Raw genomic sequence first — 23,217 nt, forward strand, 5'->3', positions numbered from 1 at the left:
ACAAATACTTCATCACTGGATGTAAGTAATTTTTTTTACTTACCAGATATGTGCTTTATATGAGTACCGGATATTTATTTTTCTGATGACTTTTTTCTCTCTACCTTTAGCTAGCGCTTTATTAATAAATAAATACATTAATGTTTGCCTTCTTTGTGCCAGGTTATCAAATTGCTATTGTATATACAGTACTGTAATTGACTAAATATTCTTTTTAATTTTTGTCAGGCAGTTTTTTTTACCTCTAGTTGAGCAAAGAACTCATATCAGTATTGCTACTCCGACCAGTGTTTTTAAAAAAAAAATTAAGTAAGTATTTATTCTTCTACATACACTTTGAGTGCGTACTTTTGCCACTGCTGAATTTGTGAAGAATTGACAAAAATCGCATATTCCGTTTAAATTCATCTCTCCTTTTATTATTTATAATTTTATCTGTGGTTTTATTATTCTTGTTTTGGTTGTAAAGTGTCCTTGAGTGTCTTGAAAGGCGCTTATAAAGGAAATGTATCATTATTATTATTAAAACTCTTTTTAAATCACACCAGCGTTTCTTTCGTTGAACAGAAGATGGCGCTAATGAAACATTTACCTCAAGTGTAATCATTCTGTCCGGCTGAGCAGACTCTGTAGATGCCTCAAAGGGCCAGTTGACAGTGGAGTTGGGGATTGGTTGTGACGATATATGGAGTCGTGGCTTCTGTGAGTATATCAGCTTTGCGTTCAGTCAAAATCGCCCAGATTTCACTCTTGAATCATAATAGTGTGAGACATGATCATCATTATTTCAGTACCATATTCATACTTTTTTTTTTTGGTTTGGTGGTGTGCCGTGAGATTTTTCTAATTGAAAATTGCGTGCCTTGCCTCAATAAATTTTAGGGAGTACCATGTGCTGCAATTCTATTTTTCTGCAGTTTGCATAGCACAAACCAACTGCGTGTATATTTTGACACCCGGGACAATTAGACGTAGCCGTGGTGACTGTGGCGGCGTGCGTGTGGGTGTGTGTTCGCTCGAACATGACATGAACATGTGTGTCTGTGTGCGTGTCCTCTACACAGTGACGTAGCAGGATTTGGAGTTACGGATCACCGTCCATCTCAATTCATGTGGACCACCAACATGATGTCTATTTCTGTACACGTACCAACAGAAACGGATCCATTCATGACAGTAAATACATTTCAAACATTGACAGACTGCACAAAATTAGGTCTCTTTTTGCTCTTTATTCATAAAAGTAATTTCTGAAATACAATACAATGCAACATGCACATATAAGAACCATGAATATAATGAGTATTACTGTACTCATCTGGATCATACACAAAACAGTTCCAGTATATGAACAACAGAAGGATGCTCGGTCAGCACACGACAAGATGGAGAGGACAATGTCTCAAAATCTTTGCACACATAATGTAACATATTGCCTTACGGTTGCAGATGCTATATTCCTCCATATCGGCCACATCATAAATGAATGATTTTAAAATTCTGTGATGTCATAACAATGCTATTGATGTTTGTTTTTGTATTTATTGTGTCATTATTTAATCACTCTGTGTTGACTAAAACACTGTATCCCAAATCCATCCATCCATCCATTTTCCGAACCGCTTGATCCTCACTAGGGTCGCGGGGGGTGCTGGAGCCTATCCCAGCCGTCTTCGGGCAGTAGGCGGGGGACACCCTGAATCGGTTGCCAGCCAATCGCAGGGCACACAGAGGCGAACAACCATCCACGCCCACACTCACACCTAGGGACAATTTAGAGCGTCCAATCAGCCTGCCATGCATGTGTTTTGGAATGTGGGAGGAAACCGGAGCACCCGGAGGAAACCCACGCAGGCCCGGGGAGAACATGCAAACTCCACACAGGGAGGCCGGAGCTGGAATCGAACCCGGTACCTCTGCACTGTGAAGCCGACGTGCTAACCACTGGACTACCGGGCCGCCCTGTATCCCAAATCATAAAAGTAATTTACATTTCATCACCTATTTAATTATATATTTTCCGATCCTCTTTATCCTCACAAGGGTCGCGGGGGGTGCTGGAGCCTATCCCAGCTGTCTTCAGGCAGTAGGCGGTGGACACCTTGAACCGGTTGCCAGCCAATCACAGGGCACACACAGACGAACAACCATCCGCGCTCACACTCACACCTAGGGACAATTTGAAGTGTTCAATCAGCCTGCCATGCATGTTTTTGGAATGTGGGAGGAAACCGGAGTACCTGGAGAAAACCTAGGCAGGCCCGGGGAGAACTCCACACCGGGAGGCCAGAGCTGGAATTGAACTGCACCTCTGCACTGTGAGGTTGACACGCTGACCACTGGTCCACCGGGCCACCTGGCAATAATTCATTTCACATTAACAGACAAAGCCACTTTAGTTAGTGTTCTTGTACTCTCGGCTTGCAAAGAGGGATGTTAGCTCCGTTCCTCAGACACAGTGTGGATTTAAGTCTGTAGCACTGAGAGAATGAATCCAGCAGCCCTACTCGTCTCCTTAAACCTATAGTGCAAGATACTCCATGTTACGTTACGAGACCAGATTACAGAAGGCTCTACTGAATCCAATCCCACACTGAATGCTTAAAAGGTGGAGGGATACTGAACATCGTGTTTTATTTAAAAGATCAGTAACACACATGCAAAGTCAACTCAATCTTGTATACTGTACCTTCCATTTTTAATTATTGGTAGTACAACAGTTACTCTGAATAGTTGACATTCGTGTCGGCTGAGATGATTTGTGAAGACATGCTGTCTGTGGACTTCCAAATCTAATCTTGTTCTTGTCTGGGAAGGACAACCTGTGGCGGGGAAAAAGGACATTTGCTTTTGAGTACACTTGATCACTGGAAGGAAGAGGAAAAATCTTTCCAATCATTCAGAGTTGTTTGCTGCAATGCAGCCAAATGCTGCCTTTTTAAATTCATTTATTATTTTTGTACACATACTGAACTGGGTTTGCTGATGCATTAATAGCAAATATTCATTCATTCATTTATTCATTTTCCGAACCGCTTGATCCTCACTAGGGTCGCGGGGGGTGCTGGAGCCTATCCCAGCCGTCTTCGGGCAGTAGGCGGGGGACACCCTGAATCATTTGCCAGCCAATCGCAGGGCACACACAGACGAACAACCATCCACACTCACACTCACACCTAGGGACAATTTAGAGTGTTCAATCAGCCTGCCACGCATGTTTTTGGAATGTGGGAGGAAACCGGAGCACCCGGAGAAAACCCACGCAGGCCCGGGGAGAATATGCAAACTCCACACAGGGAGGCCGGAGCTGGAATTGAACCAGTACCAGTACCTCTGCACTGTGAAGTCGACGTGCTAAACACTGGACTACCGGGCCGCTAATAGCAAATAGTTTGAATTATATAACATTGGGGTATTATCAGGACAGCGATAATAACTCTAATGCCAACAAATAGCACTCGGCCATCTGTATTTTTAATCATTTCTTGAGTTACATGTACACACACACACACACACACACACGAACCACAACATTATATTCCCCTGCACAATCCGACTCCATTTGAAACAAGTTGGACACAAATCGGGAGCTTGCAGTTTTAGTTTGCAGTGGTGTTTGAAACACAGCGTTCATGATGAAAACCCCAATCCAAGTTAAATTGGGATGTTGTGTAAAATGTAAATAAAAACAGAATACAATGAATTGCAAATCCTTTTCAAAAGGTAGTCTTTTGTAGACCCTACAAATACAAGATTTTTCATGTTCAAACTGATGAACATGATTGTTTTTCATGCCAAATAATTTCTCATTTTGATTTTGTCGCCTGTAGCACATGACAAAAATGCTGGGAAAGTTGAGGAATGCTCAAAATACTGTATATACGTTTTCAAATGGGGGTCCGTGTACCGCTGAGGGGACGTGAAGGCACTCCGTGGGGGCATGTAAGATTTTAAAAAATATTTAAAGAGTAGCACCCATGCAAAAAAGAAAGAAAGAAAATAACTGTTAAATTATGTAAATATTACAATACAACAATTTCATAAAATGAATTTTTATTCAGCAGGCTTTTCAATGTCATTATCCAAGGATCCCAGCATCATCTGAAAACCTTCAAATAAAGTTACAAATTTATTTTTGAGAACAAATCGTTTCGATGAATACAAAGGATTTATGTTGATCATTTTTCCGTTCACAAATCTTTATTTATCCATCCATTTTCAACACGGCTTATCCCAAACTGGGTCACGGGGAGCTACTGGATCCGATCCCTGCTGACTTCGGGCGGAAGGCAGTCTACACCCTGAACTGGTTCCCAGTCAGTCACAGAGCACATGTAGAGACAAACGACCATTCACACTCTCACTGAGTGGGAAACGATCCCACACTGCCCATATCCAAACCTGTCGTGTGTACTACTACACCATCGGCGACTATATCTTTATTGAAAACTAACTTAATTATTTATTTTAATTATGCCACTAGGGGTGTGTGTGACCTGGTTGTTTATCTCTGTGTGCCCTGTGATTGTCTGGCAACCAGTTCAGGGTGTCCCCCACCTGCTGCCTGAAGACAGCTATGATAGACTCCGGCACGCCCCGTGTCCCTTGTGAGGATAAGCTGCTCAGAAAATGGATGGATGCATGGTACATGTAGGTTTTGGAATAAAAGCACTTTCTGCACATGTCACGAGAGCATGGCATTGGAGTAAAAAAGTACGAGTACCAGACTGTACCGCCAGCAGTCCAGACCTGTATGGTACATTATGAAGTGCAAATACAACAAGAGAGACAACGAAATGTTGAGCAACTTAAGTTAGACATCAAACAAGATTGCGAAAGAATCCCACCTAAAAAGCTTCAACGATTATTGCCCTCAGTTCCCAAATACATGCTGAGTTTTGTTCAAAGGAAGGGTGATGTAACACAGTGGTAAACATGCCCATGTCCCAGCTTTTATGGGACATGCTGCAGGCATTAAATTAAAAAAATGAGTCCATATTTATCAAAAAACAAACAAACTAACAAAAAACTCCAAACAATCACGCTCATCAGTTTGACCATTATTTCAATTGAATATGGAAATTCAGTTACTGAGAGGGGGCTTGGAACGCATCACCCGAGCAAAGTGAGGGAACACTGTATGATATGTTGTTCACAATATTACTGTAGGTTATTGCAAACCTTTTCCTTCAAACATGACCCACCAATTGACTATGTCTAGCATCTCAATCCTCAACCAGCCCTTCCTCTTCTGTTCTGCAACATTTTCATTCCTCACACATCTCTGTGCTTCTTTCCCCCCAGTATGAAAAGTTGACCCTGTGGCTGGTATTGCCTGGTACTGGGATTGCCTACCAAGCTGAATAGGTCCGCTGCATCGGGCACTCCAGCCTGTGTGTGCCTGTGTGTGCATGTGTGTGCGTTGGGTCACAGCGTGGGGATTAGGTGTGTGTGAGTGATTGAGGGTGACAGCGGCCCTCGCATTAGGGGCCCTGTGGCAGATTTCGAAAGCCAGTTTTAGACACACTAAGCTGGATTTGCCCGCAGCAGTGTGTCAGCAATGATGCAGCCTGCCCGGGACCTCCTGCAGAACACACATGCAGAAAAGTGCACACACGTAGCCCATTGTCACCTGTGAGCTCAGTTATTTCTGTGTCGTGACTACTTTTATTTCCATCCTCCAATGGTGAGAAATGTTCTTAAATTTGTTTTACGTATTCCTGTTGAATACACAACAGAACTATCTTGGCCACTGCAGCCAAGCCTAACCTGTACGTACAAACACAATACTGATGGCTCTGATCATTGATTTCAATGATTCCCACCACATTAGTGTGCTGTGGGAAATTCTCCAATTTCACTGAATTGGTCGGAAAATATGACTACAAATGGTGTATCTTTGTTCCTCTTTCAATGCTGGCAACATATCGTGACAGGCAGAACATGCTCTTCTATTACTTTGTAGGTGGCAGAACCCACACATCAACCTTTTAAAACATATTTCTTTGGGGGTGTGCTGGCATAAACTCCAGATCACCTGCAACTATTATGAGCATATTCTCTTTAGAAAACAGAATGATGGATGACAAAACATTTCATGTCGAAAAAAAAATCAATAGTCTCTTTTATGCTAGAAGTTGTCATGTTTTTTCTGTCTGTTCTCCAGCAGGTGGCATTGATGGGCAGCGCTCTTCCGTTCTGGACCTGTTGCCTATTACGCCATCACTCTTGCGGGTTATAAGGGACTGATCAAGCATCACCAGTTGTCGGAATATTTGCCTTGCTCACGTCTCACGTCTAAATGCTTATTTTTCTAGACAGACGTCGCTCTCCATCTTGTTGTTTGTTTTTCTTGTTATCTTTGTTTTGTTTTGGTATTGCTATCCTCAGTGCGTTTATATTGATTTATTGAATGGCTTTGCCTTGTCGTTTTTGGACAAGTAATTTTGCGTTATTTATTTTTCTTGCCTTTTGCAAGCTCGTTTTGTTTGTGGTGTTATTTAACTCTGCGTTGCTCCCCAGGGATTTCTGCTATACAGTACTTTGGCAGTCTCGCGACCACTTTTGTTATAATACATTATTTTTGTATTTCGATCCACACCTTTTCTAGGATCTGCTTCAGTTCCGACTTGTTCCAGAACCCTAACAGAAGTAACTAGGATCCCTTAGAATCGTGTGAAAGATTGTTTCCTCAAAACTGTCCTGTAATGTTTATTAATCACTTTCCATTGATCCATTCAGTTCCTAAAATGCTTCTCCTCATCGAGTGAGATAGAGCCTATCCCATGCTATCTTTGGTTGAGAGGTCCCAACTCCCAAAAGGGAAAACCACTTTTAAAAAAGGCTCACCTGGACGCTTCAACAATCAGTAACTACAGATCCATATCAAATCTTCAATTTTGGGGGAAAAGCCATTGAAAAAGTTGTGTTTCAACAGATTAAGAGTTTTTATGATGCAAACAATCTCATGAATGCATTTCATCCAGGATTTCGACCACACCACAGTGCTGAGACTATACCTATTAAAGTCTTTAATGACATATGTCAAATGACTTCAAAAACGCTGTCTTGGTATTGCTAGATCTCATTGCTGCATCTGACATACCAGTACTTGATCAATTATACTGCTCCATAGACCAGAACAGTGGTGGTACTGACTGGCATTGTGTTGAATTGGTTCTAATCACACTTGCAAGATAGTGACTAGTGTGTCTCAATTGGAAGTCCTGAGTCTGAGCGAATAAAGATCAAATGTGGGATTCCACAAAGGTCCATTCTTGGAACACTTCTGTTTAATATCAACATGTTACCTCTTGCTCAGATTATAGAGCATCACAATGTCTCTTGTCACACTTATGTAAATGACACATAACTTTACATTTCAGTGTCATCACATGACTGTAATCCCTTACTTTTCATGAATTCATCAAATTAATGAGTGAATGAAGCAGAATTTTCACCAACTCAATCTAGAAAAGATGGAAGAATATTTTTTTTTGTCCCCAAAAATGAAACCTCAAAGATCAGCAGCAGTCACTTTAACTCAGTGTCATAGAAAGCTAAAAATCAAGCCAGAAATCTTGGTGAAATGACTCAGACTTGAATCTGCCTAGTATCACCGAAAAAACCTCGCTGCAAATAAGGATTTTCTGTCTCAACTAGACACATAAAAATCTGTTCATGCTTTTAGTTTCAGTAGGCTAATGGTATGGTAATGGGATCTTAATAAAAAACAAAATAAAAACAAAAATCAGTCAGGCAGCTGCAGCTGATCCAGAATGCTGACACTAGAGCGATTACAAACGTCAGGAAACTGGACCACATCACACCTGTCCTCATATCACTACATGAGCTTCCTGTGAGTCAAATAACAGATTTTAAAATCTCGCTGCTGGTCTCATTCATTCATTCATTCATCTTCCATTCATTCATTCATCTTCCGATCCGCTTTATCCTCACAAGGGTCGCGGGGAGTGCTGGAGCCTATCCCAGCCATCTTTGGGCAGTAGGCGGGGGACACCCTGAACCGATTGCCAGCCAATAGCAGGGCATACACAGATGAACAACCATCCATTCTCACACTCACACCAAGGGACAATTTTGAGTGCTCCATCAGCCTGCTATGCATGTGTTTTGAATGTGGGAGGAAATCGGAGTACCCGGAGAAAACCCACACAGGCACGGGGAGAACATGCAGGCTGGAGCGCGGATTGAACCCAAGACCTCTGAACTGTGAGGTCGACGCAATAACCACTGGGCCACCGGGCCGCCCAGCACAGAAACGTGCTGCACAAATAATCTTGCCTTGCCTTACCTTGCCTGGCCGTAATAATTTAGCAACCCAATTCTAGGTAGCTTTAACTCATCAGTATGGGTAGGTTTTACCCCTTATTGGATCAAAAACATGGCCCAGCATTTGGGTCAAATCATCAACTCAATGTGCTGGGTATAAATAACCAAGGAATGACTCAGTCCCTTTTGGACCCAGCGCTGGGTTAGCATTTTTTTGAGTTACAGTACGTGTATTCCCCCTCCGAGGGAAGATGTAACTCCAAAGTGGTCCGAGACAAAAATTAGGTTGACACCCCTGACTTCATGGATTATCAAAATAAATGTCAATTAATCGACTTTTGACCCAAGCCTTGGAAGAGTATTTGCCTCTTTCTAAGATAATTTACTGGTATGATAGGATGCTTAAATTTCAAAATTCTAGTCATTCTTTTTTTACTGTAAAGAAGTGCTAAAATCAACTTTTTGTATTGCAGTACATAAATCAGGTTAATGAGACGACTTTGTCCAAACATATTCTGGAGCTCAACTACATGTTTCTTAGTGTGTTTTTGCACTTAATGTGTGTGGCGTATGCAGCCGCATGTTTGAGCGCCTGTGCCCTGATCTCTTTTACAGCCTGGCCATTGTCAAGTGATTGTGAGCGTTGAGCAAGACCCCGACCCACCGGCGGGTACTAATCAGACGCATTCCTTGGGATTAAATGGCCAATTAACAATAAGAGGGCCATTGTTGCCTTGTCTCCGTTTGCGTCACAGTTAAAGGGTTTTGTGAGCGTGGCCTCTGCGTTGCACTGAGTGTGTGTTTGACTCTTTGTATATGTGTGATGAGGAATGCTGTTGGTGTGCAAGGTGTTTTTTGTTTGTTTGTTTGTAAAATACTCGATTATACAATTTTTTTGATTTATTTGAATTATTTTAATATGCCCAATATTACCTCATAAAAAAATATTGCTGATGCGAATGAAACAGACTGGAACACTTTTTTTTTTTTGGGTACAAAAAAAACAAAAAACGTTTGCAAGTCACCGAGTGGGTGTCACAGTGTTCTTAATAAGGCATACTAATCCTGCAGGCACCAGCGGCGAGTTCACCGGCCCTTTTATACATGTCACGGTCGTTCAAATAATAAAATGAGCATTGTTCGTACTGTATTGTGTTAGCATGTGTGTGGCGCTCTGTCTGGCATGTGTCTGTACAGCGTGCGTGTATGTGTGTGCGTTCATGCATGTGTGTAGTTTGGTTATATGCATCAGTGTGGCACGTGGCGGAGTGAGGCTTGGGATTAGTGAAGCTCAAGGCCTGTTGCTCCACTTCCATGATTACTACTGATGTCTACTGCCATATGGGATGGTGGGGGTGCAGGTGGAGGTGTGCATGCTACAGGGCACCGTGCTACACCCACTTCAACTCAATACACCCAGATCTACTTGCATATATTATATTGCAGCCACACCAGCAGATACATACAGTCATGATACATGTCAATGTGTGTGTGTGTGTGTGTGTGTGTGTGTGTGTGTGTGTGTGTGTGTGTGTGTGTGTGTGTGTGTGTTGATGCCAACTTTTGTTTTTGTAAAATTGTATCATAGTTTTTGAATGTGATCAATTTGCTTAGGTATAAAGGCAACCACCACATATTGTCTAGTGCAGAACCAATATGATGCATATCATAATGAAATGTGCATCTTTGATTTAATATTCCAAATAATATCATGCAGTTCAGTTTGATAAAGCTACAATCATATTACAGTTACAATTCATGTTATTCATACTATTGCTGACCATGTTAACAGAAAAAGGACTATCATCTTTGAAAGGCAGCCACTTTTCAGTTTTATTATTATAAACAGAATTTTTTTTATTCATTGCCGTCGTAAGGAATAATTTTTTTATTAAAATGCAATTAGATGCATGTGTACCTAATCTGCAACTAGTGTCCTGATGTTTCTTTTTGAATGGTTATATTAAAGACATGGTCAATTACTCATCTTATCGTACGTGTATGAGTATGAAGGCATAAACAGGTGTTTCTTGCTAAAGCCGCAGACTCTGGTCAGGAGGGGGCTAAATGATGTTCTCACACACACAAACAAACACACACTGACCCCACCTGCTGCTGTCTGCAGTGGATTAGAGGTCTGTCTACCCCCAGCAGGCAGCAGGACACGCACATGCAGACAAGGGGGGGGGGGGGATGCTGTCTGTGAAATTGATCAAAATGCTAAGCTCACGCGAGTGTGAACATCACAAGCATGTCAGACAGGCAAGTGTGTCTGTGTGTGAACAAATATCCACTGTAACTGTTTAGACTGCTGAAGATTGTGATGAATATTAATTGCAAAAAAAATATCAATGCATAAATAAATGAATTAAGTCTATTTTTAAACATATATCTCTACTACTAATTTGTGAATGTATAAAATAAATTAATATCCAACCATCGACGCATCTACGCTATGTAAACTATTCCATGTGTGCTGCAGATACTGTACACTCCATATGTGATCCGAGCCTGAGTTTATGCCTCGCTTGGACCCACTAATCCTTCTATATGGACTCATGCACATGCTTCTCAACTGTATGCTCATTTATGCAGCCTGCCAGACCTCCTTTAGAATGCAAAACCTGCACACACACACACACACACACACACACACACACACACACTCACACAAAAGCATGCTCACGTTGTTGTCACCTCGGACCCAATACCATTATTTTTAACTGAAATCGACTCACTGAGTTTACTGACATACACCAGGAGTGAGACATGACAGATGTGCCACATTCTACCACCTGTAGCAGACTGAGCCTCACTGAAGAACAAACAACAAATACTGTAGACTCTGTTCCAGGCACTATGTATATATATATATATATGTAGAGAGAGAGAGAGAGAGAGAGGGGTGTAGGGTTCGATTCTGGCTCCAGCCTCCCTGTGTGGAGTTTGCATGTTCTCCCCATGCCTGCATGGATTTTCTCCAGTTTCCTCCCATATTCTAAAAACATGCATGGCAAGTTAATGGAACACTCTCAATTGTCCCGGGGCATGAGTGTGATCGCAGATTGTTGTTCGTTTATGTGTGCCTTGCGGTTGGCGAACAACCAGTTCTGGGTGTCATGGTATACCCCTCGCCTACTGCCCGAAAACAGCTGGAATAGGCTCCAGCACCCCCGCGACCCTAGCGAGGATAAGAAATTCAGATAATAAAAGGATGCTTCTAGTCAAAGATGATTCAATATGTATCTCAATACAGTACATGGGTTGTGATACTAAGTAACAAGGCAGTATATTTTAATGGCCTGCTTCGAAAACCCAATGTGGAAGTGTACTTGTAGTGAAGAGGACAGTCAGAATTACCATGGGCAGCTTTCTTTGCTAATTTCACGACAAATACACGGGCCGTTTGAGTTGGGGAAATGGGCTGTTGCAGTGGTTTGGGTGATACAGTGTGCCTTGAATCATGATTTTGTTTTTTTGGGGTTTTTTTTCAGCAAATCAGAAGTAAAGAAACAGATGCAGAATGATGACCAAATGTTCAAGAATAAACCTACTATATAATTAATGTTGAAAAGGGATTTGTTGAAATTAAATGCTTGCAATATCTTTAAATATTGATTAAAAAAAATGCAATTGTCCCTGCGATTGGCTGGCAACCGGTTCAGGGTGTCCCCCGCCTTCTGCCCGAAGACCGCTGGGATAGGCTCCAGCACCCCCTGCAACCCTTGTGAGGATAAAAGTGGATCGGAAAGTGAGTGAAAATGCAATTGTATTGCAGATTTTCTTCTCGAAAAGACCAATTCTATTTAGCAAGAAAAATGAAGTTGAGACACCTTATATTAGCTTTTGTAGGCCACAAACAACGATGTACCCAGTCTGATCTGGCCATGAGCATGGCAGCTGTTCTTCAAACTGTTCGATTCCCCTAGCATGGCCACACAAGCACGGGCAGAACATACAAACTCCACGCGGGAACGCCATAGCCAGATTCGTACCCGGGATCTGTATGCATTGCAATGGGAGTACATTGGGCTTGGCCTCACGCGGTCGAAGCTACTCTTCACTGTGATGAAAAGTTGACGTCCACTGACTTCGAAATAAAACACAACGTTTCAAAGAAAAAACCTCAGAGGCAGCAGACATAATAAAGACAATACAAGACATCAAAGTGTTTCATTGTAGAAGGTAACAAAAGCATCCTTCTCACACTACAGCAAACTCCGCTGAGGCCCCTCCCATAAGCCACCTTCCTCATCCCTCTCTCTTATTCCAGCCATGTTTGATCATCCTGTTCTTCCTACTTGCACCCCTCCTTCCCACCACATCCATTCTTCACCCCGCTTACCCGCAGTTGCATTTGCAGCCTCCGCTCCTCCTGACATACACACATGTATGCACGACTGCTCGCCAGTGTCCATGTCTCTCTGTCACACACAATGTCACCCCCACCACCTCCACAGGTCAGTACCACAGCAGTTACCTTATCAAAAGTGATCGATCCGGCCCAAAAAAAAAGTGCATGTCCCGCTCTGTGTGCCTGCATGTGCAGCCAGTGCTCCATTCTCTGCATTCACCCTTCCTCTGTCAATCTGGCCACAAACCTCTCTTTCCTCCCTTTATCCCGAGGTAAGATACTTACTTTTCAGATAAAGCATATTATGATAAATCGGCTGAACTCTGTGCATGTGTGTGTGTGCGTGTATGTGTGTGTTAATGTGTGGGTGTGTTAATGTGTGGGTGTGTGACTCTCTCTCTCTCTCTCTCTCTCTCTCTCTCTCTCTCTCTCTCTCTCTCTCTCTCACACACACAGACTATAATCACACCATGCATACACAGCCATACAAATAGGGTGTGGACAGCGTGTGTATCGATCATCATGATGTCAGAGGTAACAGCTGGGAAAAGTGTGTGAAAGGTTTGTGTGAGTGTGATCATCGTGATGTGGTCGTCTGGTTTGTGGTGCTATTTTGCTTCACCGACTCCAATTGCAATCCATGAAGATACTTACAAACCCCGCTTACACATAGCATTATGTCATCAGATCAAAAAGGCAACTATTGTCAGAAATTATTACTTTATGTCAATTTTTTTTTAGGTAGCCAGATTATCCTTCAAAATGACCACTTGAATCGAAATACTGTACAAGGTATGCGCCTGCAGTTGCACTTTGTCTCTCTCTTCAATTTACGGAGAAAACCCCGCCCGCTAATGAAATTGCATGAGAGAAATAGGAGAACATATGGGCAAATGTTCTGCAACAAAGTGGAAGGGACGATAAGGTCAACCGGGGGAATAAAAAAGTTCGGAGAAAATGAAAACTAAATGAAAATACAATGGCCTTCATGCTCGCCTCTGGGACGTGTATGCGTGCTTGTTGGAAAATGTGATGTTTATGAAATACTCAGCGTGTGTGTGTGTGTGTGTGTGTGTGTGTGTGTGTGTGTGTGTGTGTGTGTGTGTGTGTGTGTGTGTGTGTGTGTGTGTGTGTGTGTGTGTGTGTAAGTATAGATTAGATACACTAAGCCTCTTATGTGGTGGCTGTCCTTAATTTGTTTGAGCTCCGGGTCCTAGCGCGTCCAATCTACTGACAAAATCAGACGTTGGGCAAAGCAAATTGCGACATAAACAACTTATTTTACCATGTGATTATAACTAGTTTCATTCAATTCATAAACAAGTTATTTTTTTTGAAGGAGAGAGAGGGCTAAATGAACACTATAGGGGTGTGTGTTTATAAAACCTTAAATCATTCAATTATTCCCCCCACTTTGTGTGACAAAACATTAATTCGATTCGAAATCGGCTATTAAAAAAGCAGAGAAAAAAAGGGGAAAAAAAGCAACAGCTTCATCTAAATATTCGATTCATATTGTAGACAAAGGACTTTAAGGGCAAATATAATATGTATTAGATATGCCGTTCAGTTTGTTTCTGTACACTCACGGTGAGAGAATGACAAATCTACATTTTATATTACCGAGGGCATTCAATTCTTTTGGAAAGGGCTGTATTCGTGGGAACGCGCGTGCACGCCTCAGTTGCGCGCACACGGAAGCACCCGAATCTCAGGGCCCCTTTTATTTATTTTATTTTTGTTTCTATTCGATGTGTCTTTATGTATCTTTTACTGATTCACGTGTTCATTTAGTTCAACAACTACCCTGAAAGCAGGAAAAACAAAGGCGGTTGAAACGCGCACGAGCAGCATCCAGGTAGGCCCGATGCGGCATCAAACAGCACACACGCGCACGCGCACGCCCCCCTCCACACACACACGCTCACGCGGTCACAGGCCCTTACGAAACGCACTCACCTCATGGAGTAGGTGAAGATATTTCACTTGAGATTTGGAAACATTGAAAACACGCCGGTGAAATTCTGCCTGCGGCTCTGTGTGTGTCTTTATATCTCCGCTTTGGCTTTACACGGCTAGATAAACCCCTTATACACTTTGGGCCGCAGCTACATGGGCTTGTGTGCTTGTCTTTCATGTCGATGTGCGTGTGTGTCTGTGGATTTTAAACTATAAGAAAGCCGATTCAATTAACAAGCAAAGAGAATCGGATTTGGATCATGTGAAATTGTCTCGGCGCACTCGGAGGCAGCGGGACGAACTGCGCGGCGACAAACGATAACCCAAGGGGGGCGGTGGGAAGGTGGAAAACCACAACAACAAAAGACCAAACCGAACAAAAAACCCTACTAAACATTAGCTTTAATAAATTTACATCGCTGATAGCTTTGCAACGGATCCCCTCAGTAATTCTGCCCATCACCGCTCATTTGCTGAGAATATAAAACCACGTTCAAAAATGTATTTCATACCGCTAACCACAGACATCTGCACATGGACAATCTCAGCCTTTTCAAACAATATAATACAACAATAGCAAATAACATCACAAATCATACAATATTAAACAAATAATGTCAAAGATGAAAAGAAAATATGTTATATTGCAGCTTTTGTTTGGAATTGCGGTCGTGTCAGAATCTGCGTTATGGTGAAATGTTTCAAAATTTTTCTGAGCTTTATCGAGTGCGCAGCGCTTTATTCGCACGTGTTAAATGCCGAATATTGGTTATTATTATTATTATTATTATTATTGCTGTTGTTGTAATTATGAATCTCGGGCGGGCTGGCGGGACCATTCCTGTTGGGTTTCCAAAGCGGATTTAATTGCAGAACAAGCGCTCTTTTGTGTCGCCTTTAATCCGACCTGTGGCTCTCCTCCACACCGCGCTGTAGTCACTCAGTTATTTCCATCGAGCTTTAATGTCAATACACCGTCTATAATCATCAATATTTACCTCTTTATAATGCACGATCTTCCATCATTACGTCTGCAAATTCCCCACGAGCCAATCCAATGAGCAGCTTCATGTTAAACAATAAACAACGCACACTTTTCAATTGCATGCGTGCAACCTTGGCCTGATGCATTAGTTCGTTTGTTAACCATTTGTACAGACTGATGGGAATCATTGGATATCTGCAGAAGTGGCCTGAAATGATAAATAGCTCACGAAACAAGAAACAAACGATGTACCCTTTATAACTAGTTTCAACGAGAATCCGTTATTCACCTTTAATAGAAAATAAATCGTTCAGATTATGGACAAAAGTTAGTGTAGTTGTAGTTTAATATATATTACATTTCGTGAGATCTAACAAAGAAAGAGAGAAAGAGAGAGACAGAGAGAGAGAGAGCAGTGAAGGGAGGGAGGGAGCAACGGAGGGATGACGGAAGGAGGCGGTTGGTGTGGGTGTCTACTTGGGTAAGTTCTAATTAGCCAACCACTTCTTCTCTCGCCTCACTTTGTCCACACTGCTTCCAAGCGAATCTTCTCCAGCCCGCAGCCTGACGTGAGGGACCACCCGGAGCCATTCTCCGCTTTTCAACATTCACAAAGACGCGCGCATTCTTTTGGAACTTCCATCTTTCCGCGCCTTCCAACTGGACACAACCCATGCGCACTGTTGTCCCCGAACGACTTGGACTGCGTAAAATCACATCGTTTGGTCGGACTTTGTAGCGTTACTGTTAGTGAGCAGCTGACTTTTGACTTTTCTTTTTGTCACTCTTAACCGAGACGCACCTGAACTATTCAAAGGTGTTACGCACGTACACGCTGCGGACACAGCGGAATAGTGGGGAAATACGTGGAACGAATCACAAGCCAAAGACAGAGAGAGAGAGAGAGAGAGAGAGAGCGAGTGAGACGCAGACAAACTAGAGGAGGAGGAGGCCCGAGTTGTGAGAGAAGAAGAACAAGTGAGTGAGGGAGTGTTTTAAAGCCCACAGGAGGCATGATGTCCTACATTAAGCAACCCCATTACGCCGTGAACGGGTTAACTCTGTCCGGCCCGGGCATGGATCTGCTGCACACCACCGCCGTTGGATACCCCAGTGAGTACTTGATCAACTCTTAAATGGTCGCTTACGTTTTGAAAAAAAAAATTTCGAGGTGGATGAATAAATAATAAAATAAGATAAATGCGGGGGGAAAAATTGACGGGAAGTCGGTGAGAGTAACGTGTGGTTCTTTTCTGAGATTCCGCATCGAGATTGGAACATGTGTTCACTTGACCTATAATTTTAGCGGATTATAGAGTTCCAAAACAATGCGAAACGTGTGTGAATCGAAAGGCCGCTTGTTCTCACACGGATTTTAACATTCAAACAAATCGCAATCTGCTGCATTTAACACGTAACCTATATTTGTTAAGTGTCTCTCTTTGTATTCGCTTTTGAGCCAGCCGTGCTTTGCAACATCTGTCATCTGTAATGAAGAAATGACAGAAGGCACGTTGGACGCCAAGCCTGGCCCTTAATACACTTTTAAATACAGTATGAATATTTTTGTTCTTCACTTTGTTTCATAAAACGGAACGCCGTTCATTTAGTTTAATCATAGTTCTAATCGTATGTGTTTATTTGTGTCATGTAACGAATGAGAAAGGACCAGAGCTTGAAAACGAAATCCAATTATTATTATATTGTTTATATATATATATATTATTGTATAATATATATTATTATATATGTTATTATTATATTAATAATAATAATAATAATAATAATAATACTATCTGTTCAGTAATGTGGTAATAATAACAATGACAACGATTGGAATACACTCGTTATTATTCTCAATTTAATTATTGTGTTTATTTTGTCCATGCAGGTACCCCACGTAAGCAGCGTCGCGAACGCACCACATTTACGCGCGCACAGCTGGACATCCTGGAGGCTCTGTTTGCCAAAACGCGCTACCCAGACATCTTCATGAGGGAGGAGGTGGCCCTCAAGATAAATTTGCCCGAGTCCAGAGTCCAGGTAAGGGTGCCGCATTATTAAGCACATGCACTTATTGAACTGCAGTGGTTCATCTTTTTTATTTCTTTCGAACCACTGTAATAAACGACTCAAAGGCGTGACTCCTCTTGAATCAGGATATTTTTGGAGTGCTGGGGGAGCAAAAACTCAAAATAATAGACTAAGGGGAAAGGGCTTAGATAGGAATGTACATCTATCATCCATTAAATTTCTACAGAGGTGGAGGATGTCCCCAGCTGCACCTTGGGAAGAGGGAGGGTACATCTACGACTCATTACCAGCCAATCACGAGGAAAATATAACAGGCATTCACATCTATTCACGTTCATGCCAAAAGACAACTTAGTGTGATCAGCTAACCTACATGCATGTTTTTGAAATGTGGGAGGAGAGAACATGCCCTGATTGAAACTCCAAACCTCAAAACTATGAGATGGGTGTGCCAACCAGCATCCAAAATATAGGTGTGTTCTTGTATATGTGTATATATACGTATATATATATATATATATATACACACACTGTATATAAAATCTAATTCAACATACCATAATAGAGATCAAAATTACAATCAAAGGACAAAAAGAACAAAAACTATGAACAGAGTGACTGCTGTCCAGAAGAAAGGCAAACAAACAACGCTCACAATGAAATTTCCATTCCTTATTTTCGGAATTATCAAATTTTCACATGCATTTTGACGGCGTTAAAATGAAATGTTGTGTGACCTTGCCATCATCAGGTATGGTTCAAGAACCGCCGTGCCAAGTGTCGCCAACAGCAACAGCAGAGCACAGGCCAGTCTAAACCGCGGCCTCCTAAAAAGAAGGCCTCACCGGTTCGGGAGGCCAGCGCCGAGGTTAATGCCAACCCGGCCAACGGTCCCTACAGCCCGCCGCCGCCTCCCCCGGGAACTGCTATCACCCCGAGTTCCAGCTCTGCCAGCGCCACAGTGTCCATTTGGAGCCCGGCCTCCATCTCACCTCTGCCGGACCCCCTGTCTGCCTCCACCACACCCTGCATGCAGCGTGCCAGCGCCTACCCCATGACCTACAGCCAGGCCCCGGCCTACAGCCAAAGCTACGCAGGCTCCTCCTCCTACTTCACCGGCCTGGACTGTAGTTCCTACTTGTCACCCATGCACCCGCAGCTGTCGGGTACAGGAGGTGCCCTGAGCCCCATCACCGCCTCCTCCATGGGCGGGCCCCTCAGCCAGTCCCCCGCTTCACTCTCCTCCCAAGGCTACACGGCCGCTTCGCTTGGCTTCGGAGCAGTCGACTGTCTGGACTACAAGGACCAAGCTGCCTGGAAGCTCAATTTCAATGCTGCAGACTGTCTGGACTACAAAGACCAGAACTCCTGGAAGTTCCAGGTCTTGTAAATAGCATCAAGTGAGGGGTCGGCTAGCGAGGCTATATGGGAAGACATTTTGAATCAGTGTCAAAGTTGGGTGAATAGAGCAAATTACCGTTGTTGATTTGACAAGTTGAGCAAAGAAATGTGGCTGGAATATTTTTTTTTGTATTGATGCTGGGCTCAATCCTAAACCATCCAATATAGAAAAAATAAAAACTAGAGAAGATATTGATATGATAGTTATTGCTCCATCTAAGAAGTGTATGACTTGGATGATATTTGCTAAAATGAGGTCACACTAATACCGCACATTAGGCTGTCAAAGCCATCAGTCATCACTTCAAACCTGTCAAAAAAATTGATCATGTTTAACGAATGAGCATGATTAAAAAATGTTTGTACTACAATATTTTAGTTGAAACTTTGACTTTTCAACATGTGATTTCATGATGCACCGTGAAAGACACATTCAGGCTTTGAACTCAACTCATCTCAAACTGCTGATTTATCCTGTATACCACCCAACAGCTGACTTGCTTCACCATTAACCGCCGTTTTGAGCAAAGTCAAAGAAAAATGAACAGAGGGTTGCTTAATTATTATTTTTTTGCTTTGTGATGTGTCTTGTATTTGCTGACAATAAGGCTGCTTTCCGTCATCCCACCCAACAAGCATTGAGCCCATCGGATCAGCTCTCCCAACGGGGACCTTTAAGAGGTGCGGATCAATAGGGCCATCAAAGCCGATGACTCCCCAGTAGCCTTGTTTGATACTGACCCTCTTCAGCCTGCGTGTGATCCTAGTCAAGAGGATTGATCGAGTCCCTGAAGTGACTGCAGTACAAACTTGTTGCCTTTGAGCATGCTTGTAATCATGAGGGGAATGGCTCTTGCATTGTTAGTTTAATAGGATCAACAGGTGGGCAACAATGGCCACATTGTGGCCATTGGCACCCAACGAATAGCCCCTTTCCTTTTCACAGGAAGTTGGCAGAATTTAAGCGCTCCTGCGATAATCTATCAATGACTGTATTGTTATATTTTTGTTCCACGTCCGATGGGCAAAACGACCGCACCAGGGAAAGGGAAAGGAGGTGCCAAAGCACCTGCCCACCCTTAGCACAGAGAGTTTGGTGTCTCTCTCAAAGTGTCCATCCAACATGTCAAAATGTGATGGGTATCAATAAATGTAGTTCATGTATCTTTTTTTTTTGTGTCTTAGACTTAAAAATGTTTGTTTCTTGAAATATCTGTGGATTTGTCAAAGTAAAAGTCAAAATCGTTGTCATTTGTTTTGGAGGTGATGTTATCAGTATTACGACTGTGATCAACATCGATGATGTTATTTCTTTAGATAGCACGGCCATTGCTAAAATACTTTGTGTTGTCTTTTTGTACATATTTAACCCTGGAAATGCGTCCACCTCTCACGTAAGCACTCCATGCAACAGCATTGCTTGTTCTCAAATCATAGGAAACTGCCAATTTCTTTCTTTTTTCCCCCCCGTTTATATTTTTCTGCTATCTGCTTTTTTTTCCCAACTCAGGGTTTGATCTGATAAAAGTAGCAGTAATAAGAACAATTCTGGTAACTGCTTCTTCATTCTAATTGACTTTTGTCTTTTGCATAATTATATCATCACTGCTTTATTTTTCTGAATGATTCTTATTCTTTTGTATATTTCATTTGTCTCCTGTATTTGTTTGACCACTCTGCACCACTACCACGATAGATAGCTTTAATTATTCTGAGACATTAAATAACCTTGTGTAAAAATTGTCTGGCTTCTTCCAGCATGCTGCTGCTCCATGATCAGAGCATACATGAAGAGCGCTATCTTTGTTATGTTGACTGCATCTGTAAGAACCCGAACTTTGTACCCGGAGGGGCAAGGTTTGAGTCCTGCTGTGACCAAAACAGGGCAGACGATATTTCAGCGTCCTCCAGCAGGCACATCTGGTGGTCTAGCAGCAATGTTCAAGGGAGGCATGTTTTTGGAGAACCACACCTGCTAGACACGGGTACCCTGGCTGCTGTTCGATACAGTGACGTCATCATCAGACTGATTGGCCTTGACTTCCTTCTGTTGCATGATGATGCCAAGCCTCGTGTGTGAGAAGTTCCTGCGTGATAAGGGCGCTGAGGCTCTTCAGTGGCTCACCCGTTCCCCAAACCTTTGCAAGATCATTTTGTTGTATCCCTCACAGTCAAGCTCTCAAGCTAAAGATGTTTGAAAAGTAGTTAAATACAGTGACAATATCACTAATTGCCAAAACTGAAAACACAAGTTGCTGCTCTTGCACTGTCCCCATATTTGGACATTTTGACTTCATCAAAATGTACTGGTCAGAGACAGTGAGTGACACATCTGCTCAAGCATGATTTACCAAGTGTGACTACTTTGAATGTCCCATGCACACGTTTCCTGTCTTTAGCCCTTGCACATTTGGAGGAGGTGTCAATTGTCACACGAGGTTTGCATGAGCACAAGTACCGGTAGATCTGCCGAAAAAGGATTGTAGAGTTGGATGTGATGGTAGGTGAGCTCATCATGCTCCATTCCAGGTAAATATGTTGAGTGGGGTGGGATAGATAGATAGATAGATAGATAGATAGATAGATAGATAGATAGATAGATAGATAGATAGATAGATAGATAGAGAGGGTCCTGTAATCCCGCCCAGTGGCAACATATGGACAGGGGAGTGCAGAGACACACAGATACACAGATACACTCCGGACTTAGAAATATGATTCATTTCTTTCCGAGCTCTAATCCTCTGGAAACAAGCTGGTGGCCAGTCTGCTCCGAAGGCACACTGTAATCATGCCACAGGCTGAAAGAGCCGACCAGCCTCTCTGCCATCGCAGGCTCCCTCCTCCCCCTCTCCATCCGCACCATTTTCTCCCTCCTGTTGGCCCGCAGTCCAATTTCATCTTAATCGATTCCTAATCCCGATGCCGCCAAACGTACACGCGTCAAGCACGAGGCTGAGCACTCATCTATGTACATATAATTCACGGCACACATATAGCACCAAATTCAGTCATTAAAAAATATATATATATTCATGATCCCAAATGGTAAAACTCCATGCAAAATGCACATATGTGTACTATATATGAACAACGAATCAAGAATATGTACAATGATAGCCCTGTAAAAATACCAAGTGCCACTTCAATTGCTGTTTTCTGCGTGACTTTGATGTCTATTGCCAACCATAATCAAAACCAGAAGTCGAAAGAAGATTTGTAATCGCGCAGTAATGCTGCTAAATCACACCTACAGCGGTGTAAGTAGGTTTGAATGATCTGCAGCTAGCAGTGCTAACAGGATCAGCATTACACTATGAATGGATCAACCGGCGACTGTCATTCTCAGCATACACGTCTACTGCGGCCTTTGCCGCAGATTACAATTTGTACACCTTGTTAAATATCCCGAATGGTAAAAGTGTGAGTTTCGCGTTGCCCCAAACCAGTTGGATTATGACATTGATTGACCACTGTCCATTCGTGTCGATGGCCACTCCTCTTAGATTGTGTTGGTGAGTTTTTGCACAGTGTACGTTGGCATGACTTTCTTGATTTTGTTCCATGTCTTGAGGTGGAAACCCAAAATGGAAAAATGTCATCTTCTGCTTCACGTCTTCTGTTTTTTTTTTTTCATACTCATGACACATGTTGCCTCCTTCTTGCCCGCTTCCTTTGGGTGGGTCATGCCACCTCTGGCAGCGCGCCCTCTTCGAGCCCTCTGCTCCACCTCTTCTGGCAGTTTGTTATTCTTGTTGATCTAATTTAGAGAATGTCCAAAATCCTCTTAGTGTCCTGCTCCCTCAGCGCAACCCTAAGTGAATTAGACAGGATTATTGTCTACCTCTTCCTCCTCCCCTTCGTCCCCGTCCTTCTCTTGCAATTCCTTGTCGAACTGTCAGTCATCGCTTCAGCGCTGCGACCAACTTTCTCTGGACGAATCTCATTTAATAAACAGGATTAAGATCTTCTCACTTTCATGACGATATTGGTCGTTTTGCTCATGGTCTGCTCTCATATCATGGAGTACCGGGATATTAATGAGTGACTATTGCAGTTGCACTGATGGTGACTTTGGTGTAGGCCAGGGGTGTCTAACTCATTTCACATTGTGGGCCACATATGGCCTCGGTCGATGTCAAGTGGGCCGGACCATTAAAATTATACCATACTCTGCTATAAATAACCAAAA

General features: G+C 42.6%; 1 protein-coding gene and 1 long non-coding RNA gene across 4 annotated transcripts; one reads left to right on the forward strand and one right to left on the reverse strand.

Moving 5' to 3' along the window:
• Positions 1 to 1,212: 1,212 nt before the first annotated feature.
• LOC147197634 (uncharacterized) lies at positions 1,213 to 14,788 on the reverse strand. 3 transcript variants are annotated; one of them, XR_015102453.1, is made up of 2 exons: positions 14,606 to 14,788; positions 1,213 to 2,822 (listed from the first exon to the last, which is right to left on the reverse strand). It is a non-coding gene; the product is annotated as an uncharacterized LOC147197634 (long non-coding RNA). The 3 variants fall into 3 exon arrangements; XR_015102455.1 differs by lacking the exon at positions 14,606 to 14,788 and adding an exon at positions 12,773 to 14,587; XR_015102454.1 differs by lacking the exon at positions 14,606 to 14,788 and adding an exon at positions 12,638 to 14,587.
• Positions 14,789 to 16,048: 1,260 nt separating this feature from the next.
• On the forward strand, positions 16,049 to 20,765 carry LOC147197635 (homeobox protein otx5-like). Its single transcript, XM_086125416.1, has 3 exons — positions 16,049 to 16,703; positions 17,482 to 17,633; positions 18,376 to 20,765. Exons 1-3 carry the CDS (start codon positions 16,604 to 16,606, stop codon positions 19,012 to 19,014), a joined length of 891 nt encoding a protein of 296 aa, XP_085981542.1. The 5' UTR covers positions 16,049 to 16,603; the 3' UTR covers positions 19,015 to 20,765.
• Positions 20,766 to 23,217: the final 2,452 nt, after the last annotated feature.

This window comes from Hippocampus guttulatus, chromosome 12, assembly GCF_054856545.1.
Source record: "Hippocampus guttulatus isolate MCC_2025c chromosome 12, RoL_Hgut_1.0, whole genome shotgun sequence".
NCBI lineage: Eukaryota > Metazoa > Chordata > Actinopteri > Syngnathiformes > Syngnathidae > Hippocampus > Hippocampus guttulatus.